This window comes from Schistocerca nitens, chromosome 4, assembly GCF_023898315.1.
Source record: "Schistocerca nitens isolate TAMUIC-IGC-003100 chromosome 4, iqSchNite1.1, whole genome shotgun sequence".
NCBI classification, from domain to species: domain Eukaryota; kingdom Metazoa; phylum Arthropoda; class Insecta; order Orthoptera; family Acrididae; genus Schistocerca; species Schistocerca nitens.
Genome location: NC_064617.1, coordinates 549355053 through 549378948, shown reverse-complemented (window position 1 = coordinate 549378948; position 23896 = coordinate 549355053). Strand labels below are relative to the sequence as shown.

At 42.6% G+C, this 23896-nt stretch overlaps 1 protein-coding gene across 2 annotated transcripts in view; it reads left to right on the top strand.

Annotated features, from left to right (window-relative positions):
- The window catches only part of LOC126253675 (lateral signaling target protein 2 homolog), a 306841-nt gene that overhangs the window by 6124 nt on the left and 276821 nt on the right, over positions 1-23896 (top strand). The window contains exon 1 of one of the 2 annotated variants that reach the window (XM_049955197.1): positions 1705-1726. The exons of the other annotated variant lie outside the window; for it this stretch is intronic. Coding sequence (XP_049811154.1) covers positions 1720-1726 — 7 coding nt within the window. The 5' untranslated portion in view covers positions 1705-1719. Of the gene's footprint in view, positions 1-1704; positions 1727-23896 lie in introns of those variants that run through there. 2 annotated transcript variants of the gene reach the window in all.

The following is a 23896-nucleotide window of genomic DNA, read 5'->3' as shown; positions in this document are numbered from 1 at the left end:
AGGAACATTCCTTGTCATGTGAAACACACAAAATTAGTGTAAGAAGTCTATGCTATCATATGAGGTTAATCTGAAGTTTGAAGCTAGTTACAGAAAAATTGTTTATTAAATGGAATTGTAAGCGCTTGGAGTGTTTTCTTCTCACCGTTACGTCAGTAAGTTCTACTTTCTTTTCCATCTGGTATGAAGTGTGTAACATTGTGTTTGAGTAAATAGTGAGTGGTGCTTCTATTAAAATGCAATTTGAAAACTGAATTATTATTGTTTGTAAGTAGTAAAGGTACACCATTAAATATGACCAATAGCAAATCATGCTTTCCAGACTAATCTTCAGTTTGAGATATGGTTCATTTTGTCCTTAATAGCATGGGTCACTTAGAATGGGCCTGACCAGCTTTGTTCTTTCTTTTATATTATGTGAGCTCTAGGCCTGAGTCTCTTGAACTGTCTCAAATAATTGTACAGAAAAACAGCATTATCTCACAGGTGAAACAGTTGAATTGTTTTAAAATTTTATGGACAAAATAGTCTAAATCTTGATTCTTTGTTCAACAACGAGTTAAGGAGGGGTCTGCCTTTTTGCAAGTATACAAGTTATTGTTTTGCTTTAACACCCAAAAATATTTCACAACAGTTGTGGCCTCTTCAGTGTCTCTTTTTTTTCCTTCTAAAATACATACACACAGATAATGTTTAGGATAGGAAATATGTTACATCAGATTTTGTTGGTTTATAAATGCACTTCACCTTTTTATTTTAAACTGTGTGCGGCCTGTACTTACCAGTCCAAGTAAGCCACAGATATAAATTTAGTACATCATGTCACCTGCAAACATGAGGGGATTTTAGAATATTGTCTGCATTGAATGTTTGTTTGTAATCAAAACTGTAAATGTATGTTTATGGAAGAGTCATGGCATATGCACATTTTTGGTATTACCATTTTAGTATCTGCCTTGTCCTGAGCTGTGACAGGTTTGTTCTTGTGTGCAGAAAATGTTTTGTTTTTCTTACCGAGCAAGGTGTCATAATTGTTAGTACACTGGACTCATATGTGGGAGGATGACTGTTCAAACCTGCGTCCGGCCATCTTCACTTAGGTTTCCCGTGATTTCCCTAAATCACTTCAGGCAAATGCTGGGATTATTTCTTTGATAGTGCATGCCGACTTCCTTTCCCATCCATCCCTGATCCAGTGGGACCGATGACCTCGCTGTTTGGTACGAACCTTTGTTGTTCTTGTGTAGTGTGACTGGCATGTGAATGTCAGTAAAATCTTTGAGAGTCTTAGGTATGGAGAACTAATCTCCAAGAACAGAACTGAGTTGAGATTTCCATATCGTAGTCTGTATTTAACTGTAATTATCTGTTTCATTCGAACAGGGCCATCTTCAGATCTAAAATACCATTACTATCACCATTGTGATGACATGCACCAGATGATGATTGTGGTAGGAACCATCTTCTTGTATTTAAGATCTGCCAGTGACCTAATTCTGCTTAAACTGATAATTACAGTTAAGGAAATAGGAAAAATAAACATGCATATCAAAGGAAATAAGCCAGCTGATAGAACAGCCAAAGCAGTTTCCACAACTCAGCAGTGTCTCTCTGGCAGTGTTAGTCTACAGTCAGTGAGTAGTCGAACACTGAGCAAAAGATGAAGAGTCAGGAGATAAGTAACACAAAGTTGTGACTGGTGATTCACATCCTTCTGACATGACAAGTGGGTTAAAATAATCTTCAACTGTCATCTATAATTAGGGAACTTGATAGTATGGAATGCACAATACCAGTACACTACACCGACGCCGGCCGCGGTGGTCTAGCGGTTCTAGGCGCTCAGTCAGGAACCGCGCGACTGCTGCGGTCGCAGGTTCGAATCCTGCCTCAGGCGTGGATGTGTGTGATGTCCTTAGGTTAGTTAGGTTTAAGTAGTTCTAAGTTCTAGGGGACTTATGACCACAGATGTTGAGTTCCATAGTGCTCAGAGCCATTTGAACCACTACACTGACAAATGCATTATGTTTACTGTTGATACAGCAGGCCGTAGTTTGACAAGAGACATTCTTAATCAAAATTGGCATAAATCAGCGCTAGAAGTTTTTGAAAGAACTTCATTTCAGTCAAGCTGAAGATCAACAGTGGTTTATTGTTCTAAAAGTAATATATTTTCCAGTGCATCACACTAATTTCAAATGAAAGAACAGTTTTGGCCAGCATCGGCCATCCTCAATATGGTTTCCGTTGCAGTGGGACTGAACCACATCTTAATTGCCAGTGTCAATGAAATTCACCAACAGCCATGTAGCTTAAGATGTTATTTTATAGGCTACCAGGATCAGCAATTAATTATGCCATCTTCAGGGCCCTTATGCATCTCTCCAAACAAAGATGTCATATACAGCCATAAATCACTGGATGTCATGAATTAAATTGTTACACTAGTGCTTCATTCGAAGACTTGATGGCACCAAGTCTTTGAATGAAGCATAACTGTAACAATTGAATTCAGAATTCATGCCATCCAGTGATTTAGGCTGTATATGATATCTTCATTTATTTATAGAGATGCATATGGGGCCTGGAGATGGCATAATGAAATGCTGAAACTGGTAGCCTTCAAATTAAATAAAATAACATCTTAAGTTACACAGCTGTTTGTAAATGTCATTGACATTGACAATTACTTAACCAGTTGGTGTCCCCTGTCCATAATAGGCCAACAGAGATTGAAACACATCTTGTGTTTTATGATGTGAGGATGCCCAGTGCCAGCCAAAACCAGTTATTTTGTTTGAAATTACTGCAACTGCACTGGACAACGATTTTTTTTAGCACTAGGGGATTTGTGAGCCTTTAGATTAATATTCTATTTTACTGCTGTTATCAACATTACAAGTGTAGTTGCAATGTGTGACACACTCATCTGCATTAACTTACATTTTTCTACATTTAGAGCCAGCTGGCATTCATCACATCAACTAGAAATTTTGTCCGTCATCTTGTATCCACGTACAGTCTCTCAATGATGACGCCTTCCCGTACACCACAGCATTATCAGCCAATAGCCGCAGATTGCTGCTCGCCCTTTCTGCTGGGTGATACATAACAGCGGTCCTGCCCTGGGGAACTCTTGTTGATACCTTGTCTCTGATGAACGCTCTCGCTCGAGGACAGTGTGCTGTGTCCTATTACTTTGGAAGTGTTAGTCACTCACATACCTGGGAACTTATTCTGTACGCTAGTACCTTTGTTAAGTCTGTTTTGGGGCACTGTGTCAAATGCTTTTCGAAAATCTGGGAATATGGAATCTGCCTGTTGCCTTTCATACATAGTTTCCAAGGTATATTGTGAGAAAAGGCCAAAGGGAGTTTCGCACGAACAAATGCTTTCTGAAACAATGCTGATATGTGGACAGAAGCTTATATGTCTCAAGGCAATTTATTATAGTCGAACTGAGAGAATACGTTCAAGAATTCTAACGGCACTTAATTTGCTATGTGGGCGCCCTTCATAATGCACCAAAATTCGTGACATCCATCCTCGTTCATAATCCATTACTGTTAGAAATATCTCGTCCCCTACTGAAGTCAGGATTTTGTTGCAAGTCTACTGTACCGTATTAATCAATTTCGATAAGTTCCTGTGGCATTGGTCGTGTGTTAGACATAATTTTCACTTTTTTTAAATCTTCCGTAATGTTACACGGCAAACGACACCGCAGTTTTGTAACGTACATTCGTGATCTATTGAATTAGGCGTAGGTCCAATGTTAGAGTGTCCTTTCCTCCACGGCGAGTGGAATAATTCGGCGTAATGCCGACAGACTCGCGGCGTACCCAACGATGAGCAGGGTAGGTCAGCTACCTACCTCCCTTCCACCACCGCAAACAGAACTCGTATCGTGCCCCGCCGGCCAAACAGCGTATCATTTCAGTATCAGTTTGAAGAACGCCAGACCACGTCATGGATATTGACTAGTAGTAAATGTACGCAGAGCTATTTTCGGTGAAATCTCAAAACTGTTTCGTCACTCAAAGAGAAATTGACTTTAGTCCAGCCTTACTTCCTCACCCCCCCCCCCTCCCACCTCCCTCACCCCCCGGGTACGCTCTTGCCCATAACTTGAACTTCTGTTCTTCTGTTGTGATGACAATTATGCAATATCAGGGTATTTGCTGCGGCGAGATCGTGGATACCTAAGGCATGAAACAGTCGGTTTCATCAGTGCTTCCTACGTGCAACCATGTTAAGGGCCAGAAATCCATTGCCTCCTGAATCAGCTGCCGCTGGCAACCAACAACGTGTTGATTACAGCGATCGCCGGCGGCTAGCTTAGATCGTTGCAAATTGCAACTGATCAGCGGCCCACGGGTATGGGTATTGGTGAATAAGAAGGCGTCGTTTTTGGAGAGAGAGAGAGAGAGGGGGGGGGGGGGAGGAAGGAAGGGACAAGAAAAAGAAACTCATTCAAATTATTGACTAATTATTTATAGAAATTGTAAATAGTGGCTTGTGCCATTTGTGGTTTCGGAATCCACGTAGAACCTTGCTATGTATAAGGAGAACTTCATGAGATTAAGTAAGGCCTCAAGGTGATAACACTGCTCAGGGAGGATCAGTTTCTAAATTGTTCTACGGTGTGTTGCCTAAATAAGCGTAATTTCTCCATACGATTGTCGTAAATGTAGAGAGAATGGATGATTCTTAGGGTGACATTAGCACAATTGTTGGCGTGTGCAACTCACAGTATTACTGTCCATTCACAACCGGAACTCTACTTCGACGATCAAATGGTCATTGTGGTGTAGTCTTTCCGCTTTTTGTTATTCGATGCCCGGTTGATGTGGCTTCCCCGTCTTTGCCAACTTACACGAAAAGTCCTGGTCACACATCAATACACTTCGTTGCCTCAGTGACACCAGCTGGGGCGCAGATCGCTCCACTCTTCTGTGGCTTTATAAGGTCTGATCGTGTTGCTCTTGATTATGAGAGTCTGGCATATGGCTTGGCATCGCCTTTGACGTTGCGAGTAGTGGACCCTATACACCAAAGTGGGGTCTGACTTGCTACAAGCGCGTTTTGGACTAACCCTGTGACCAACCTACTCGCGTAGGGTGGAGTCTGTCTACTATGGACCAGGCGCCAATAACTGCTGCTCCGTTACGCGGTGCACATTCACGGCGTCCCTGAGCATCCAGACTAGAAGGCAAGTTTGACTTCGGAGAAACGCAGGAACACGCGAGACATTACTACCCTACGATTTGTCTTAGAAGAAAAGTTGAAAAAGCAAACTTATATTTATAGTATTTACAGATTTAGAGGTCGCTTTGTAACAACCAGTCCACAGCAATCGGAGTCACTTGGTGAAGTCCTCAGATCAGCGTTTTGCCGCGGCAGTTGGCCTCAACTTTCTTTTAAGTGTCGTTTGGATGTCCGTTCCAGCACTGTCGCCACTTTGACACGTCGAAAAAACTGCCACTTTCTGAATCATCGCTGAGTTTCCGAAATCCCTTCACCAAAAAAGATGGTGTTCCATAATATGAATTAACAACAGCTGCCAACAGCAGTACCTCAGAAGTAGTATCATCGACGTAGTGAAGCAACTTAAATAATTTAGTAAAGGCAAGGTCCCTAGTCCAGATTGTATACAAGTTAGGTTCCTTTCAGAGAATGCTGATACATTAACTCTACACTTAGCAGTAGTATACAACCGCGCTGTAGTCGAAAGATCCGTATGTGAAGATTGGAAAGTTGCACAGGTCACAACAATAACCAAGTAAGTAGATCAGATTAATCCGCTCGATTACGGCCCATATCACTAACGTCGATTTGCAATAGGATTTTGGAACATATACTATGTTCGAACATTATGAATTATCTCGATGAAAACGATTATTTCACAAGCAGTCAGTACGGATTCGCAAAATATCATTCTTGTGAAACACAACAAGCTCTTTATTTTCACGAAGTAATGAGTGCTATCGGCAGGGGACGTCAGATTGATTCCATATTTTTTGATTTTCAGAAAGCTTTTGTCACAAGCGATTTCTCAACAAGTTTCGTTATGCTACTAGATTCCTGATTTCCTATCAGGCAGGTCACGGTTCGTAGTAAATGGCGGAAAATCATCGAGTGACACAAAAGTGATAACGAAGTATTACAGGCGTTCTGCTGTTCCTAATCTATATAAACTATTTAGGAGACCATCTGGGCAGCCCTCTTAATCTGTTTTCAGATGATGCTGTCATTTACCGTTTAGTAAAGTCATCAGAGGATCAAAGCCGATTGCAAAATGATTTAGAGAAGGCGAAGAGTGACAGTTGACTGTAAATAATGGAAAGTGTGAAATCATTCACATGAGTGCTAAAAGGAATCCGCCAAATTTCTGTTACAAGATAAATCACACAAATCTACAGGTGTCAGTTCAACTAAATACCTAGGGATGACAATTACGAACAACTTAAATTGGAACGATCACATAGCTGATGAAGTTGTGGGGAAAGCGAACAGAGACTTCATTTTATTGGCGGAACACCTAGAAGATTCAATAGGTCTTCCAAAGGGACTGCCTACATTACCCTTCTCTGTCCTCTTCTGGAGTAATGCTACGCGGTACGAGACCCGCATCAGATAGAATTGAGGAAACTTCGAAAAAGTTCAGAGAAGGGCAGGTCGTATTGTAGTATTGCGAAACAGGGTAAAGGATATCACGGATATGATACGCGAGTTGGGTAGGCAATCTTTAGAATGAATGCGTTTTTCTTTGCGGCAAGATCTTTTTCACGAAATTTCAGTCACTAATTTTCTCCTCCGAACGCGAGAATATTTTTGGCGTCCACCTACACGGGACGAAATGATCATAATAATAAAACACGACAAAATAAGAACTCGCATGGAAATGTTTAAGTGCTCGTTTTTCCCGTGCGCTGTTCGAAATTGGAACGGTAGAGAAATAGGCTGTAGATGGTTTGAACCCTCTGCCACGCACTTTATTGTGAATTGCTGAGTAATCATGTAAAAGTAGATGGTTCGCGTCATTTCAGTCGAGTTGTTAGTGAATGTGATTGATGGAATTAGAGAGACCAAACTATGACGCCATCGGTTCCTCAGTCCTATACGCAATAAGCTGGGGACAGTCCACAGGGAGAAAGGACACAGAAGACAAATCCTGTTGAATCCGATTACAACTGAATATCAATAAAATCAAGAGACAGAAGCAAGTAGGAATGAGAGAGAGGGGTGAGGAGGACTAAGGTGGGGAATTGCTCCACCCAGAAAGTACCTGGAGGCTCCCAGGACATGTGCAGTGTGAGACGCAGTCTGCATCTGACCCTTGTTTCCTCACCTTCCATTTCCACAAGAAAAATAGTAATACGGACAATTTGATAAAATCTCAGGAAAGTAACAATGAAGATGAGACATTAAAACGACGACAAATGTAAAAGAGTTAGGGCAGGAGTCATGCAGGACCAAAAAGCAAGAGGAGTCATGGGCCTTCTGAGTCAGAACAGACGACGGGGCTCTCCTCTAGTCCATAAAACGGACGACGAGGCCAAATTGCCGTACTTGAGAAAGGAAAAAAAAAAGACCTTCATGAGCGACAAACGTAAAATCAGGTCAGTCACTTTGGTGTCGTCTACTAGGGCAATCCACTAGAACGATGGCCACAGTCAGTCAGGCAACACCAACAGCGTGCAGTCCCGTCGGGTGTGACCATAGGTTATCAGGGTGTTTCCAATGCGAAGCCGGCAGAATAGTGGATTCCCTGTGAGAAGCACGAAGGGAAGACTGCCACATGGTCATGTTCTCTTTATTGCCGGCAGTTTGTTCGGAGAAACCAGGGCATACCATTCTGTGTTCCGAACTTCCAACAACCGACAGTGTAGTCAGCTGAAGGTCCGGTTCCGGTACCCCCACCCCCTGATAGCCAACGTGCCCAACTGGTCATCCTGTTTGTTCCCTGGGATCCCAAAGGGACCAGCGGTTCAGACAGAGAGGTTCCAGATGAAGAGTCACTGCCGATTAAGATCTCACTAGTCCAAGAACGAATGTGACTGAGGGCTTGAGTGATGGCCGCCACATAGCTTGTAGGCAAAACTAGTGCATCAGTCGACCATCGAGCCATCAGTGTATACCACTTTCGAACCCGCAAATGCATCAAGGACAGCCATGAGCAGGTGACGAAAAACCATGGAATCAACAGTCCTTTGGGCCAAAGATGTATCGAGACATCCAGAGACATGGTGCACACCATGGGAGCATAAATGATCACTTTCTGACAAGATATGACAGTGGGGGAATGTTTTAGGAGCAGGGACACTGTAAGCGAATTGCAATCATGACTCTAGTCCTGGGCCTCTGTGGCGAGAGATGGGACTCCCTACCATGAAAAACCCGTATGATGTATATATATATATATATATCTCAAAAGTGATCTCTAATTGTGTAATAAATGCTATAAACGTGGGTTTGCACTTCTTCAACTTATCTTATAGGATAAATTGTAGGGTAGCATTGTCTCGCATTTTCCTGCATTTCTCCAGACACTTCCCCTGATCATCTTGTATTAGATTTTCCCATTTTTCTGTAAATAATTCCCGTCAGTTTATTCCAGCCATGGATTATTAAACGACGGTTCGGTGATATCACACCTGTCTGCACCTGCATTCTTTGGAATAGGAATTCGCCGATGACATCGTAATTCTGTCAGACAGCAAAGGACTTGGAAGAGCAGTTGAACGGAATGGACAGTGTCTTGAAAGGAGGATATAAGATGAACATCAACAAAAGCAAAACGAGGATAATGGAATGTAGTCAAATTAAATCGCGTGATGCTGAGGGGATTAGGTTAGGAAATGAGACACTTAAAGTAGTAAAGGAGTTTTGCTATTTAGGGAGTAAAATAACTGATGATGGTCGAAGTAGAGAGGATATAAAATGTAGACTGGCAATGGCAAGGAAATCGTTTCTGAAGAAGAGAAATTTGTTAACATCGAGTATTGATTTAAGTGTCAGGAAGTCTTTTCTGAAAGTATTTGTATGGAGTGTAGCCATGTATGGAAGTGAAACATGGACGATAAATAGTTTGGACAAGAAGAGAATAGAAGCTTTCGAAATGTGGTGCTACAGAAGAATGCGGAAGATAAGGTGGGTAGATCACGTAACTAATGAGGTATTGAATAGGATTGGGGAGAAGAGAAGTTTGTGGCACAACTTGACTAGAAGAAGGGATCGGTTGGTAGGACATGTTTTGAGGCATCAAGGGATCACAAATTTAGCATTGGAGGGCAGCGTGGAGGGTAAAAATCGTAGAGGGAGACCAAGAGATGAATACACTAAGCAGATTCAGAAGGATGTAGGTTGCAGTAGGTACTGGGAGATGAAGGAGGTTGCACAGGATAGAGTAGCATCGAGAGCTGCATCAAACCAGTCTCAGGACTGAAGACAACAACAACAACAACCTATATTCTTCTTAAAGTTTTATGGTATTTCGCCTACCACATACATGTTACGTATTAGGTGTAAGTTTTGTCATGGTTGGCTTTCCCGGACACACGAATATTTTATTATCGTATGATGACAGAGAAATATAAACTATTTACAACAAATATACACATTTCTATGTAGCTGTGCACAATGTCAAGTTTGTAATGGGTTCGTAGCTCTAGAAATCCAGTCAGAAGCTTCTGCAGGCAAGTCATGAATGTCTTCCATTGCCCCTTTGAATGCTCAGAGAGAACATTCAAATGGTACGTGATGTACTGTTTGCTGCACTCCACTGCAGTCACATTGTGGGGAGGACTTCTATTCCCATTGGTGCAGCAAAGCTCCTCATCTGCCGTGGTCAGTTCTCATCAGATTCGGTATGCAGCAGTGTCGACGGGGTAGGTGAAAACTTGCCGGTCGTTCCAAGGGAGTTTTGATTAATCAGTGATGGTTCATGGAAAATTGCTTCTGCCTTTGATGGTTCCATGCTTCTTACATGTTGAAGTCTGCAGGCTAATTGTTGTGCGCCACAATGGTCGTCCCATTGGGGATTTCAGTCCCCACTTCTAAGCCAGAGAAGCGTAAGTCTTCTTTGGCTCCTCTCGACAGGAAGGGGTCCATTGGGTCACTCCCTTACCAGGTTTCTGCTAGTAGAAAGATGACACCCGCCAGTTGCTGAATTTTCCTGCAGGCGGCGTGTATGTCGTTGCCTTGTGCGTGCTTCATTTGCTGCATTTTTTTTTATTTTCTGCTTTAGTCAGTTAACTTTAAGATCTTGTTTTTCCCTTGTGGATTTCTACTCGGCCTTGCCTTTTTGCCTATTTGATTTTTAGCTGTTTTCAGTACATCATCTGTCGAAGCTACCCACTCGTCTTCTGTTTGTTTCTTTGCCCTCTTTGAAGCGATTGTTGCCTAATGGTCCCTTTGAAACACACTAGAATTTTTGGTTCTTTCAATTTATCAAGGTACCAGGTTTTGGAGATTTTTCATTTTTAATATGCAGTTCATAAACTATTATTTGTGACGAAGTTGTCGTTTAGTAATCCATGGCTGGAATACATTGACGGGAATTTTTTACAGAAAAATGGGAAAATTTAATACAAGATGATCAGGGGAAGTGTCTGGAGAAATGCAGGAAAATGCGAGACAATACTTTATCTACATCCATACTCTGCAAGCCACCTGGCGGTGTGTGGCGGAGGGTACCCTACAATTTATCCTATAAGTTGAAGAAGGGCAAACCCACGTTTACAGCATTTATTACACATTTAGACGAAGTTGTAGTGAGACTCCAGTAAGCGAAATCTCATTATTTGCCGAAATGGGCTCATCGTGAATTAGATAAAATACAAACAATTTACATAGCAGTGTAGCTGGCTATTATTCATAATAATCATATAATTAAGATACATTTTGCACTGTGCGGCCCCAAGTATAAAAGTTACGGAAATCTCATTGCCTACACAGTAAACTGGTGAGGTATTCTGACATAATATTGTGATCTGATAGAGCAGTGGCCCCCAACCTTAGGATAATTACTTCCTGAGAGATAAAATAAAATTTTCTGAGGGATAAAAAAAGGGGGTTAGAGTTCGTTTCGGACACGAAACTAAATTACTTATTAACGCGTGACACGATGTGGTGGAGGATATAGCTTGTGAAACGAATGCATGTACATTATCTTCCTTACATGGTCCACTCACTCCACACGTATTTTGTGCTTTGTTCCATGCATATATGACAGCAACATTAAGACATGTACTTCACATACGCTGAAGTATCTCATGAAAATGCCTTCTCAGAGTGGTTGGTGGTTCCAAAACTGGACCAGTAATCGCTTCATTATTTTTTTCGCAACAGATAAACGAGGTAAGTGATAGCAAAACATAAAAGTAAGTCTTACTGTATATTTCTGTACGAGTATCATCATCACGTGGTGCGTTCATTAAGCAATGCAACACATTATTTCTCGGCTAATTTCGGTTGAAAAAATGCGGAATTTGTTGTGAGTCATCGTGGAATACCCAGTTTCAGACACCATAGTTTCTTGACGTTCCGATAGGTGGCGGCGCTGTACATAGCCTTCAAAATGGGGTCTGTAACGGAAGGGCGCTCCAATCAGAGAGCTGTCACTGAGTTTCCTTTGGCAGAAAGCGAGTGCATCGCAGATAGTATTAGGCGCTTGCAGAACGTCTACGGAGACTTGGCGGTGAACAAAAGCACAGTGAGTCGTTAGGTGAGGCGTCTGTAGTCATTGTAACAAGATCGCGATCTCCCGCGTGCTGGCCGCACACAGCTGCTGACCCCCGAAATGTTGGAACGTGCGGACACTCTCATTCGAGGTGATCGATTGATAAAACATCTCGCAGCAGAACTGGACGTCTCTGTTGGTAGTGCTGACACATTAGCTCACAAAACATCATTCATCCTACAGCCCGAATCTCGCAGCTTCCGACTTCCATCTGTTTGGCGCAATGAAGGGTTCACTCCACAGGAAGCAGTACGTGGATGATGGGGGAGGTTATTGATACAGAAGGACATTGGCTTCGACGTCGACCAGTAGAGTGGTACCATGCCGACATACAGACCCTCCCAGCAAGGTGGCGTAAGGGCTTCGCATTGAACGGAGATTACATTGAAAAATAGGATTTTATGGTGAAGAGAGTGGAGAATAATGTGGTGTGTTGGAATCCTGGAAAAAACCAACCCACTTCCAGAAAGAAGTGTGTTGCATTACTTACTGGATAACCTCGTATTGTTTGCGCCATTGGTCATATACAAAACGTTGGCAGTCTGGTGTGTTCCCATTTGTGACAGTCCAGAAGTATTGTGTCCAGTAGTCAAGTGACAGCAAACTATAGTGCATACATTTTAACTCTGTTGATTTTCAATGACAGTACAGGTTGTAGAAGAAGCAAGTGTCACTAGGGAGAGAAGTGATGCAGAATTACGTTTTGTATAGTGTGTACCCTCAGTGTGGATAGTTAGCTTTCTTTTCTGAGTAGGAGTTGTAGGTAGCACTTGCGATGCACTGAGAAGTGTTTCATCATTCTATAAAAAGTGTTGTTTGAATAGGTAGAACCATTTGTCTCAGTGACTTATTGGGTCCTAGTTCAATAAAACACCTACATAAAATAAGTATCGTTTACCTTTTGTCATTTTAAAAATAAAAGGCTTCAAAGACAATTCTGTTTCATTCTAAATTGTATTCATGTGTTGATGATTTGAGGGGGGGGGGGTGAGTGAGTGTTGAGTTACTAGGTAATAATCATTTTATCTTGAAACTCTTCCACTGGTCCTTGTTTGCATCGAAACAATAATATGGAACTGTGGGTCCATCTGTATGCAAAACACTTTTGTTTTTATTTACTTATGCCTAAAGTAGTTTCAGCGACAATATCGCTATCGTCTGTGAGTTCTTTAATTGTAAAACATACAAAAAATGGCATAATTATAAACATTACAAAACATTTTTACATTTGTACCGTTTTATTCCAAACATTGTGTTCTGTGAATAGTTTCATAATACCTCGTTTACTTTGTCACTGTATGGTTTCTAAGTTTGTTACCGTTATTTCGTCATATTTTCTGTTTTTTCGTTGCCGTTTCTTCGGCATACAGCACATCATGAGTGGCTATTAGTAAAGAAATATGAAAAAGTGAAGGCACATACAGCAGCATTATACTATTGGGATTGCGGTAGTGTGGACTCAGTTTTGATGTGCGCTAGTTTGTTACATAGTTTCTCATTTACTCACGTTCGTTGGTCGGCTTTCAGTTGCTTTTAAATATTTAAAAGAAAAGCCTTTGCACCGTGGTCGTAATCCAAAAAATTGGGTTATCTTGCTGTTAGCACGTGTCGCGAGATTATATCGCATTGAACATTGTAGTGCGACTCCTGAAGATTTATGTTCCTTATTTATGACTGTCTCAGTGCGGTAAACTGTGTATTTTTGTTACCAATGTTTTCATTTATTACGTTTTTCCCTTCCATCACAGTCTTTTGTATGTAATAATTTTATTCTGTCGTTAGTTGACGGCATAAACTATTATTTTTCAGAATGTGTAGATCAGTTTCGCTATTAGTGGGGTGGTGGCATTTATTTATTAGTTGTTGAGAATCTAGTTTGGGAAAAAATAAATTAAAATTTAAAAAAAGTTTTCATAAAGTTGGACTGCAATCCCATATTGTCTAGGTAATACAGAGGGATCCAGAAAAGTGTTAACACTCTTTGATGGTTAATACCTTCGTTGCAATTTTGCGCGGTAGCGTAATTCACAGTTTCGTCAAAACATCTCTTGGCCGCGCGCAGTAGACGACAGAGCAGCAATGAATGAAGGAAGATTGTCGTTGGAGCAACGCAAGACCCTATTGAATGGTACTGGAAGTACGAAAACGTGGAGGCACAACGGCAGTGGCGTAATGTGTACGGAACTCAGCCACCAACACGTACAACAATTTGTCATATTCAAGATAGATTTTGAAACTGACGGTACTGTTCAGCATGTGCCTAAGATGATCAAAACGTCCAACTTCCAGCGCTGCTATGTTGCAACATTTTACTAGGTCACTTCAACAATCTGTGAAGCAGGGTGCACGTGAAAACGGGGTTAGCCGAGCAAGCGTACGACGAATTCTGAAGGCTGCTAAGTGGAAAGTGTACGTTTCAAGATCTCTGCACGCTATGAACGAGGACGACCCGGATCGGAGGCATGCTTCGCGAGGATGAACGGTTTTCATGGATGGTTATGTGGTCTAACGAAGCGCAGTTCAAACTGAACGGTACTGTAAACCGACATAACTACATGTACTGAGCTGCTGAAAATCCTCACGTTCTCCTGGACAAACATGTTAATCTACCTGCTGTTAATGTGTGCTATGGTCTGCCATCGTGCAGTTTGATTGGCCCATTCTTCGGAGAAGGTAGTGTAACTGGTGAGATGTATTTTCATATGCTGCAAACATCGATTTTACCAGAGCGTACTCGTTTTGACTTCTACCTATGCGAGTACCCTGAAAAATGAAGTTTATCAACAGAAGCCAGCTATACCGAATGAGGTACGAGAAACTATGTAGGCGTTCTGTGAAGCTATCACCTCAGCAATAGTGACAGCCGTAGTTCGATCAACAGTTCAGCGGCATCGACGTTGTTTGGCTGGCAGTGGGGGTCACTTTCAATACAAGAAATAACCTTCCCTCCATGCAAGAATTGTGACTATATCATTTTGTTCCATTAATACTGGCTATCAGAGTGTCTACGTTTTTCTGAATCCCTCTGTAGTTGCTTGGGCCCAGAACTAATGGTCTCAGAGAGGTTGGGAACCAGTGCGATAGAAGTCCGTGCCGTGAGAGATTAAGGAGTGCGTTATTTTTTGCGCCTCCCGGCGGGGCAGCAGCAGCGCCGGTGTGGAGATACTTGTTAATTATTATCGAGCGGGCGCGCGGGCCGCTCACTTGGGCGGCTTCCGGCGCGGCCAGGTGTCCCCAGTTCCCAGTTGTGAGGGAATGGAAGGGGAGGAGCGTGGCTAGACTTACACATCCGGCCGGCAGGGCCAAGGGCCCCCCCCCTTCCTCGCCTTTTGTTGGGCCGGCGTCGCGTCGCCCGCTGTTGACATCGCCCCAACCAGCGTGCCGTGACGGTCGCTGCCTGCGCCTCCGGCCCGGGGCGCGTTCGAGTGCGCCGACTCGACGGCGTAACCCGTAACGTATACTGCGGGAATGCCGGGCCCGCCGTGAAGACCCACAGTAGATACGGACGCAGAAGACCCACAGATGCGCAGAGGTATGCAGTCTGACGGCACAACGATGGTGCGCTCGGGTCAGCTCCGGAGGGAAACTTGCCTTCAAGAAGAAAAGTTCTTCGTCAGCGCCTGCCTATGTACTCCGTAAGCCATCTTATTTGGAGTAGGCAAGATATCAGGCATCTGTTACAAATCACAGTGACTGAGAAGTCGAAGTTTCCACGATAAAAACTTTATCTAGTCGCGATTTGTGTCACAACCGTAGGCTCTGTATAGGGGGGGGGGGGGGGGGAGGCGACACTTGGCCCCTCCTGGAATCTGCTTCACAGACCGTTTATTCATTATAGATTTCTCACCACTTTCAAAAAATGATTCTGTGATGCGACTACACCCCAGGTCTAGCAACGCCGAGAGCGATTGTAAACACCGTGGCTGAAGAAAGTGCTACATAAAGCATCTTTTACACCAGCGACTTTCTAGTTAAAATAGACTACTCAGACTGCGTGCACCCTTCGTGTCTGCATGTAAATCAGCAACGAACCGAACGTGGGCTTGTCTATGACGTCGCTCAGCAGCTGAATACTGCGCATCGGTGTCGCTAAGCAGCTCGCACGTGGGAAAAGTAGATGTGGTCCTACAATCAGATGATGTGAATAATAGCTAGAGCTATTAAAACCACTCCACTCTACTGGCTACCAGTCCTCAGCAACATCGAACCGCCTTATATACGACGATGCAACGTACTCATAAGAGAGTTTAAAAAGATCTACAGTAATACAGCCCTGCCAATCCACCAGGATCTTACTGTATTTAGAAGACTCAAATCCAGTAATCTCCCTGTCAAGACTGCACAGCCACTTCTGAGCCAAAACTACAATGGCGTTGAAATCAGGCGAACGGACTGGAGAAACAGAGCCAATCCAAGACGGCATACTTTTGAGACTCCCAACCATCCAGCGGGCTTTCACCTCCCAAGGAAAACCTGGGCAACACTGAACAGAATACGGACAGGTCATGGCCGATGCGGATCCTCGATGTACAGATGGAACTTGGGACCTGACCCTGGGTGCAACTGTGGTGCCAAAGAACAATCCATCCACCACATCGTCAGCGACTGTCCTTTAAGGGTGTTCACCGGCACTGATGACAACTTCCTGAGGGCAACACCATAAGCTGTGGAATGGCTGCAGAATCTAAGTGTGGAATTGCGATTGCTGAAAATACTGGAATCTGAATTTTAAGCAATCTTATTGTTTCGTAATGTAGTTACATATCTGTTGTTATGTGCCAATGTTTATTTTACATTATTTTGTTTGTATCCTATATGAAGTAGTGAAGGCAGCAGACGATCAAGTAGGTAAAAAGGCGAGGGCTAATAGAAATCCTTGGGTAACAGAAGAAATATTGAATTTAATTGATGAAAGGAGAAAATATAAAAATGCAGTGAATGAAGCAGGCAAAAAGGAATACAAACGTCTCAAAAATGAGATCGACAGGAAGTGCAAAATGGCTAAGCAGGCATGGCTAGAGGACAAATGTAATGATATAGAGGCTTGTCTCACTAGGGGTAAGATAGATACAGTCTACAGGAAAATTAAAGAGACCTTCGGAGAGAAGAGAACCACTTGTATGAATATCAAGAGCTCAAATGGCAACACAGTTCTAAGCAAAGAAGGGAAGGCAGAAAGGTGGAAGGAGTATATAGAGGGTTTATACAAGGGCGATGTACTTGAGGACAATATTATGGAAATGGAAGAGGATGTAGACGAAGACGAAATGGGAGATAAGATACTGCGTGAAGAGTTTGACAGAGCACTGAAAGACCTGAGTCGAAACAAGGCCCCGGGAGTAGACAACATTCCATTAGAACTACTGATGGCCTTGGGAGAGCCAGTCATGACAAAACTCTACCATCTGGTGAGCAAGATGTATGAGACAGGCGAAATACCCTCAGACTTCAAGAAGAATATAATAATTCCAATCCCAAAGAAAGCAGGTCTTGACAGATGTGAAAATTACCGAACTATCAGTTTAATAAGTCACAGCTGCAAAATACTAACGCGAATTCTTTACAGACGAATGGAAAAACTGGTAGAAGCGGACCTCGGGGAAGATCAGTTTGGATTCCGTAGAAACGTTGGAACACCTGAGGCAATACTAACCTTACGACTTATCTTAGAAGAAAGATTAAGAAAAGGCAAACCTACGTTTCTAGCATTTGTAGAGAAAGCTTTTGACAATGTTGACTGGAATACTCTTTGAAATTCTGAAGGTGGCAGGGGTAAAATACAGTGAGCGAAAGGCTATTTACAATTTGTACAGAAACCAGATGGCAGTTATAAGAGTCGAGGGACACGAAAGGGAAGCAGTGGTTGGGAAGGGAGTAAGACAGGGTTGTAGCCTCTCCCCGATGTTATTCAATCTGTATATTGAGCAAGCAGTAAAGGAAACAAAAGAAAAATTCGGAGTAGGTATTAAAATTCATGGAGAAGAAGTAAAAACTTTGAGGTTTGCCGATGACATTGTAATTCTGTCAGAGACAGCAAAGGACTTGGAAGGGTGATGCTGAGGGAATTAGATTAGGAAATGAGACACTTATTAAAGTAGTAAAGGAGTTTTGCTATTTAGGGAGTAAAATAACTGATGATGGTCGAAGTAGAGAGGATATAAAATGTAGACTGGCAATGGCAAGGAAAGTGTTTCTGAAGAAGAGAAATTTGTTAACATCGGGTATAGATTTAAGTGTCAGGAAGTCGTTTCTGAAAGTATTTGTATGGAGTGTAGCAATGTATGGAAGTGAAACATGGACGTTAAATAGTTTGGACAAGAAGAGAATAGAAGCTTTCGAAATGTGGTGCTACAGAAGAATGCTGAAGATAAGGTGTGTAGATCACGTAACTAATGAGGAGGTATTGAATAGGATTGGGGAGAAGAGAAGTTTGTGGCACAACTTGACTAGAAGAAGGGATCGGTTGGTAGGACATGTTTTGAGGCATCAAGGGATCACAAATTTATCATTGGAGGGCAGTGTGGAGGGTAAAAATCGTAGAGGGAGACCAAGAAATGAATACACTAAGCAGATTCAGAAGGATGTAGGCTGCAGTAGGTACTGGGAGATGAAGGAGGTTGCACAGGATAGAGTAGCATGGAGAGCTGCATCAAACCAGTCTCAGGACTGCAGACCACAACAACATCCTATATTTTAACAATGTATATTCTTTTTTATGCTGTTTCCAATGTAGTTTGTCATGCCATAAGCTAAATAATTTAATGTCAGTGATATGATATGTAGATTGTGCCGATTGTGGAGATGTAAATTTCCGAGTACGCTGCACTCTGCGCATGCGTAGAAACAAGGAACTTTGGCGGCGTCTGCTAAAATCTGAAATTAATCATTCTAGTCGACCTTCCTCCTTTCATTATATTACTGGGTTGTTTGTTTTGTTTTCGTGGTATTTTGAAAAGTTTCACGTGGTCTTGATACTTTCTCCTACTAGTGTTCTCTTGAAAGATAGACGAAGTGTACGTATTAAGAGGAAAAGCCTACACTATGCAGAAATAAAAGCGAAAATATGTAGTCTTTTAATGAAAATTATTTCAACCGAAAAAGGTCATTTTTCTGACGAGAACAAGAATTCTCGATGTTACTTGGCACTTTGCGAGAAAACCACGCTATTTACAGCTTTCTGGATATCGTTTGATGTGTGTTCACTTTGGAAGTATATATTTTCTCTTGCGAATAAATGTATAACGGTGTGTTCCGAAATGTTTGGATGACATCTTTCCTATTCTTTCAGTTCTCAGGATTGTAAAGAATTTATCACCCGACCTTCGACAAGAATTTCCACAATGATTTTTGCTGTGGACATTGATGAAGTCTATTATCATTGCTTGTTCCAATATTTTCGTACTATATCCCGATTTCTTTGTAAAAAGTGTAGTCCCGCATAACCTCACTTTCACCGTTACGATGCCAAGCCGCACAGCAGGCGGCTCTCACAACACACGCCACTTTGGCGGTCACTTGTAAACAAAAACGACCACTCGGAAGGGACGACACTCAACACAGGAATAAACGCCAGGGGCGTTGCAGTAGACTGACGTTTCTCGATTAATCAGTGGAGACAAGAAAGGCTATCGTTCGAAAGGAGCTTAACTTTGCTTGTCAGGACGTTCACGGAAAAACATAGCGTTTCCTCGGCGCGGCGGCGATTTCGACGCTACTTTCAGTGATGGCGGATGCTGACCGTAAGTGAACGTTGCCGAAATATGATCCCCCGGTCTTTTCTACACAGTGCAACATGCAGGCATCGTGTTACCAACTGTGCAGTAAATTCGATCTGGCTGCACGATAACGTATCAAACTGAGGAGACGACAGTTGCCTTGGTTCAGTCCCAGGTTGTTAAGTGTTAGCTCTACCGGTCAGTTTGAGGATTGTTTCGGGTTTCTTACATCATTTGTGGTATGCTGGCCTTGGGTTATATTTTACTCAAACAATCCGAAACACGTTTTATTGAACTTTAATTATGACAATCAACATAAAAAATAGAAGCCATAAAAGTAGCGAAATAAATCCAATATCATGATCAGAAGTGAAGTTTTGTAAGCAAAAAAGATGGTGTGAAAGCTGAAGCAGCTTTTCTTTATTTTATTTCTTGTCTGTTAGAGGAGTATGAAACAGAGGCATCTTTCGCTGCTTATTTTTGCTAATATCCAATAGGATTTCTTCAGTGGACCTGATTTTTTACTATAGATTTTTTATTTTCAATGCCAATCTACCATTATCGACTTACGAACAAAATTTTGCAGGTATTTTCGAGCTGTATTTCATAACTCGCTGGATTTCTTGATGTTAAACAAAATGTTCTCAGATGCTACTGAAGTGTGGTTGACGTTTACGTATGAAAGTAATCCTGTTTTCAAAAATATGTGAAATGGATACTTTCAAACGTGTGAGATGCAAGATGTTTTGTTACTTCCTGTCATATTAAGAGGTCAGGGAACAACACGTTCTCAAACTCGCAGAGTGACTTATACAAAAATGGCTGTTTCAGAATCTTGCCCCGTCTTGGATAAATTTATGCGGACACCCAGGGCCATAACGAAAAGTAGCAAGTAGAAACGAAAAGCTGAATTTAACCGAGGTCCCACATTGCATTTAACATTCAACGCCATGTGCCATATGTTAACAGTCCGCAGCTCGAGGTCGTGTGGTAGCATTCTCGCTTCCCGCGCCCGGGTTCCCGGGTTCGATTCCCGGCGGGTCCAGGGATTTTCTCTGCCTCGTGATGACTGGGTGTTGTGTGATGTCCTTAGGTTAGTTAGGTTTAAGTAGTTCTAAGTTCTAGGGACTGATGACCATAGATGCTAAGTCCCATAGTGCTCAGAGCCATTTGAACCATATGTTAACAACGTTCCAAGAACCTCTTGTCTCGATATGATTGTATAACCTTATCTGTGGTACACTTCGTGTTTTACCTGACACCAGCACCGAAATTAGAGTGCGACATTGGACATCGCAGAAATTTTGGCCATCTAGCATAGTCCATGTTCTAGGTTTGGCTAGAAGGTTACAGTTCGGTTGAGAATTGAAGCCAACGATCGTGAGTGACAAATAGAGCACGTGGTAACATATTGAACTGTAGCGTTCCTGCCACATTTAAGCATACCTACGTCACTTTTCATTATATGAGGAAAACTAAAATTGCAAGATAAATTTATTAAACTTTAATTACGTAATGGGCAAGCCTCGGACGAGTATTTTGATGCTTATTTTACACGTATATCGTACTAAAAATACGAAATAGAAAAACATTGAGAGGGTGTGGGGGGGGGGGGGGGGGGGGGGTGCACACTACATAACTTTTACCAAGTGTTCAGCGGATCCACAAGGGCGATTTTTTTTTTCAGCACTACATTTCACAACTAAACTTTTGTCTATATCTTCAAGTATTCCTCTTAAACTATTATCGATTACAACTTTTAACTAGGAGACCCGTACGTTGCACTCTTTTCGCTTGTATATCATCAACCTTAAAATACGTAATCAAGTCTTTTTCAACAACTACTTGGCAGAAAGTTTAAGCGTCTGATAACAACTTTACCATGGAGGGAATGGAATTTTCATTATTCACTCAGAATGTATTTCACATGTATCATCTCTTTCAAATCGTACACACATCAAAAAAAGTTTTGCCTCACCACAATTCCTAGAACTCCTGAAGATAGACGTTGATTGTGGATATTTTATCACAGACACAGTCCCTTTGACTGTTCAGAGATGTCACTAAACCCGCCCAAAGATGTAAACAAGCATGCATGAGCAGCGCCTATTAGACGGAGAGGGTGCGACAGCAGATCAGTTCCTGTCATTCCACCAGGAAGGAGGTACACGGCTCTTGTTGTCTGTAGTTCAACCATTCCTACACGGTCAATACCGCGACTCGATCGCGTCCGCATTGTTACTTTGTGCCAGGAAGGGCTCTCAACAAGGGAAGTGTCCAGGCGTCTCGGAGTGAACCAAAGCGATGTTGTTGGGACATGGAGGAGATACAGAGAGACAGGAACTGTCGATGACATGCCTCGCTCAGGCCGCCCAAGGGCTACCTACGGATTATAGCTCGGAGGAACCCAGACAGCAACACCACCATGTTGAAAAATGCTTTTCGCGCAGCCACAGGACATCGTGTTACGATTCAAACTGTGCGCAGTAGGCTGCATGATGCGCAACTTCACTCCCTACGTCAATGGCGAGATCCATCTTTGCAACCACGACACCATGCAGCGCGGTTCAGATGGGACCAACAATATGCCGAATGGACCGCTCAGGACTGGCATCACGTTCTCTTCACCGATTAGACTCGCATATGCCTTCAACCAGACAATCGTCGGAGATGTGTTTGGGGGCAAGCCGGTCTGGCTGAACACCTTAGATACACTGTCAAACGAGTGCAGCAAGGTGGAGGTTCCCTGCTGTTTTGGGGTGGCATTATGTGGGGCCGACGTACGCCGCTGGTGGTCATGGAAGTCGCCGTAACGGCTGTACGATACGTGACTGCCATCCTCCGACGTACAGTGCAACCATATCGGCAGCATATAGGCGAGGCATTCGTCTTCATGGACGACAATTCGCGCCCCCATCGCGTACTTCTTGTGAATGACTTCCTTCAGAATAACGACATCGCTCGACTAGAGTGGCAGCATCTTCTCCAGACATATGAACCCTATCGAACATGCCTGGGATATATTGAAAAGGCTGTTTATGGACGACGTGACCCACGAACCACTCTGAGGGATCTACGCCGAATCGCCGTTGAGGAGTGGACCAACAGTGCCTTGATGAACTTGTTGATAGAATGCCACAACGAATACAGGCATGCATCAGTGCAAGAGGACGTGCCACAGGGTATTAGAGGTACCGGTGTGTACAGCAATCTGGACCATCTGGACCACCACCTCTGAAGGTCTCGCCGTATGATAGTACAAATTGCAATGTGTGGTTTTTATGACAAAAAAAAGGGTGGAAATGATGTTTATGTTGATCTCTCTTCCAGTTTTCTGTACAGGTTCCGGAGCTATCGGAACCGAGCTGATGCAAAACTTTTGTTGATGTGTGTGTAATGATTTCAGTGACACACTATTGAAATATTCGGTTTGCAAACTTTACAGGCGGGAACACATCCCTTCCGTTGCATTGACACATTTCGCCTTTCCAGAAATACCAGTTAGCAGATATACCTGCCTGTCTCTGTTAGTTGGTGCTTGTGATCAATCACAGTGTTACATTTACGCTGATAAATCGCAGAAATCGCATTTTAATGCTGGTGGAGTGCGGTGGGATATAAATAGTGAGTTTGTAAAATGTTTTAAATTGTGACTAATCGCAACTAAAAACAGCAGTTACGGAGAAGTAGCTTCCACAGAAATTACTGATTTTGGAAGTTAGAGAGGTTAGCCCGTCGCTACAGCTAAGGGACTGCGATTGAAGGTACTATGTGCGCCAGTTACTCCTCCCTTCTATTTTTTCTTTCCTGTTCCAGTCGCGAATAGGGTGCGCGAAGAACAACTGCTGGTATGTCCCGGAACAAGCTGGAATTGCTGTGTTTTAACGTTCATATTTTTTTCGCTACATAAACGAATTATGGGAAAAGCAGATGCCAGGCTGAGTGTCATTGGAAGAATCTTCAAGAAACGTCATTCATCCACAAAAGAAATTTCTCGCAAAACACTTCTTCGGCCCAGTCTGAGTAGTGTTCATCAGCTTGTAATCATTCCTAGAGAGAGAGAGAGAGAGAGAGAGAGAGAGAGAGAGAGAGAATATGTCCAACTAAAACAAAGGGCGGTTCGAGAGGACTACAGAGATGTTCGACAAACTCAGGTGACATACTTTCATATATATGAATTAAACGCTGTTTGGCATGATGCTCAGATAGAACGAAACTAACATCAGATAAATAATTTGTCTCTAGGCAGCTTAGGGTGTTTCCATGATGTCATTCCTTCTGTTATTTGGAGTGCAGTCATGAAAAGGTATTGTCGTGTGTGTCTGTGCAGGATTTATTTCTCCATGCTGTTGACACGAGTTATCGAAAGAAGTTATCTATCCAACAAACATTCTATTAGTCGTCACTTCAGAGCCAGAGTATTCATTATAAACTTGAA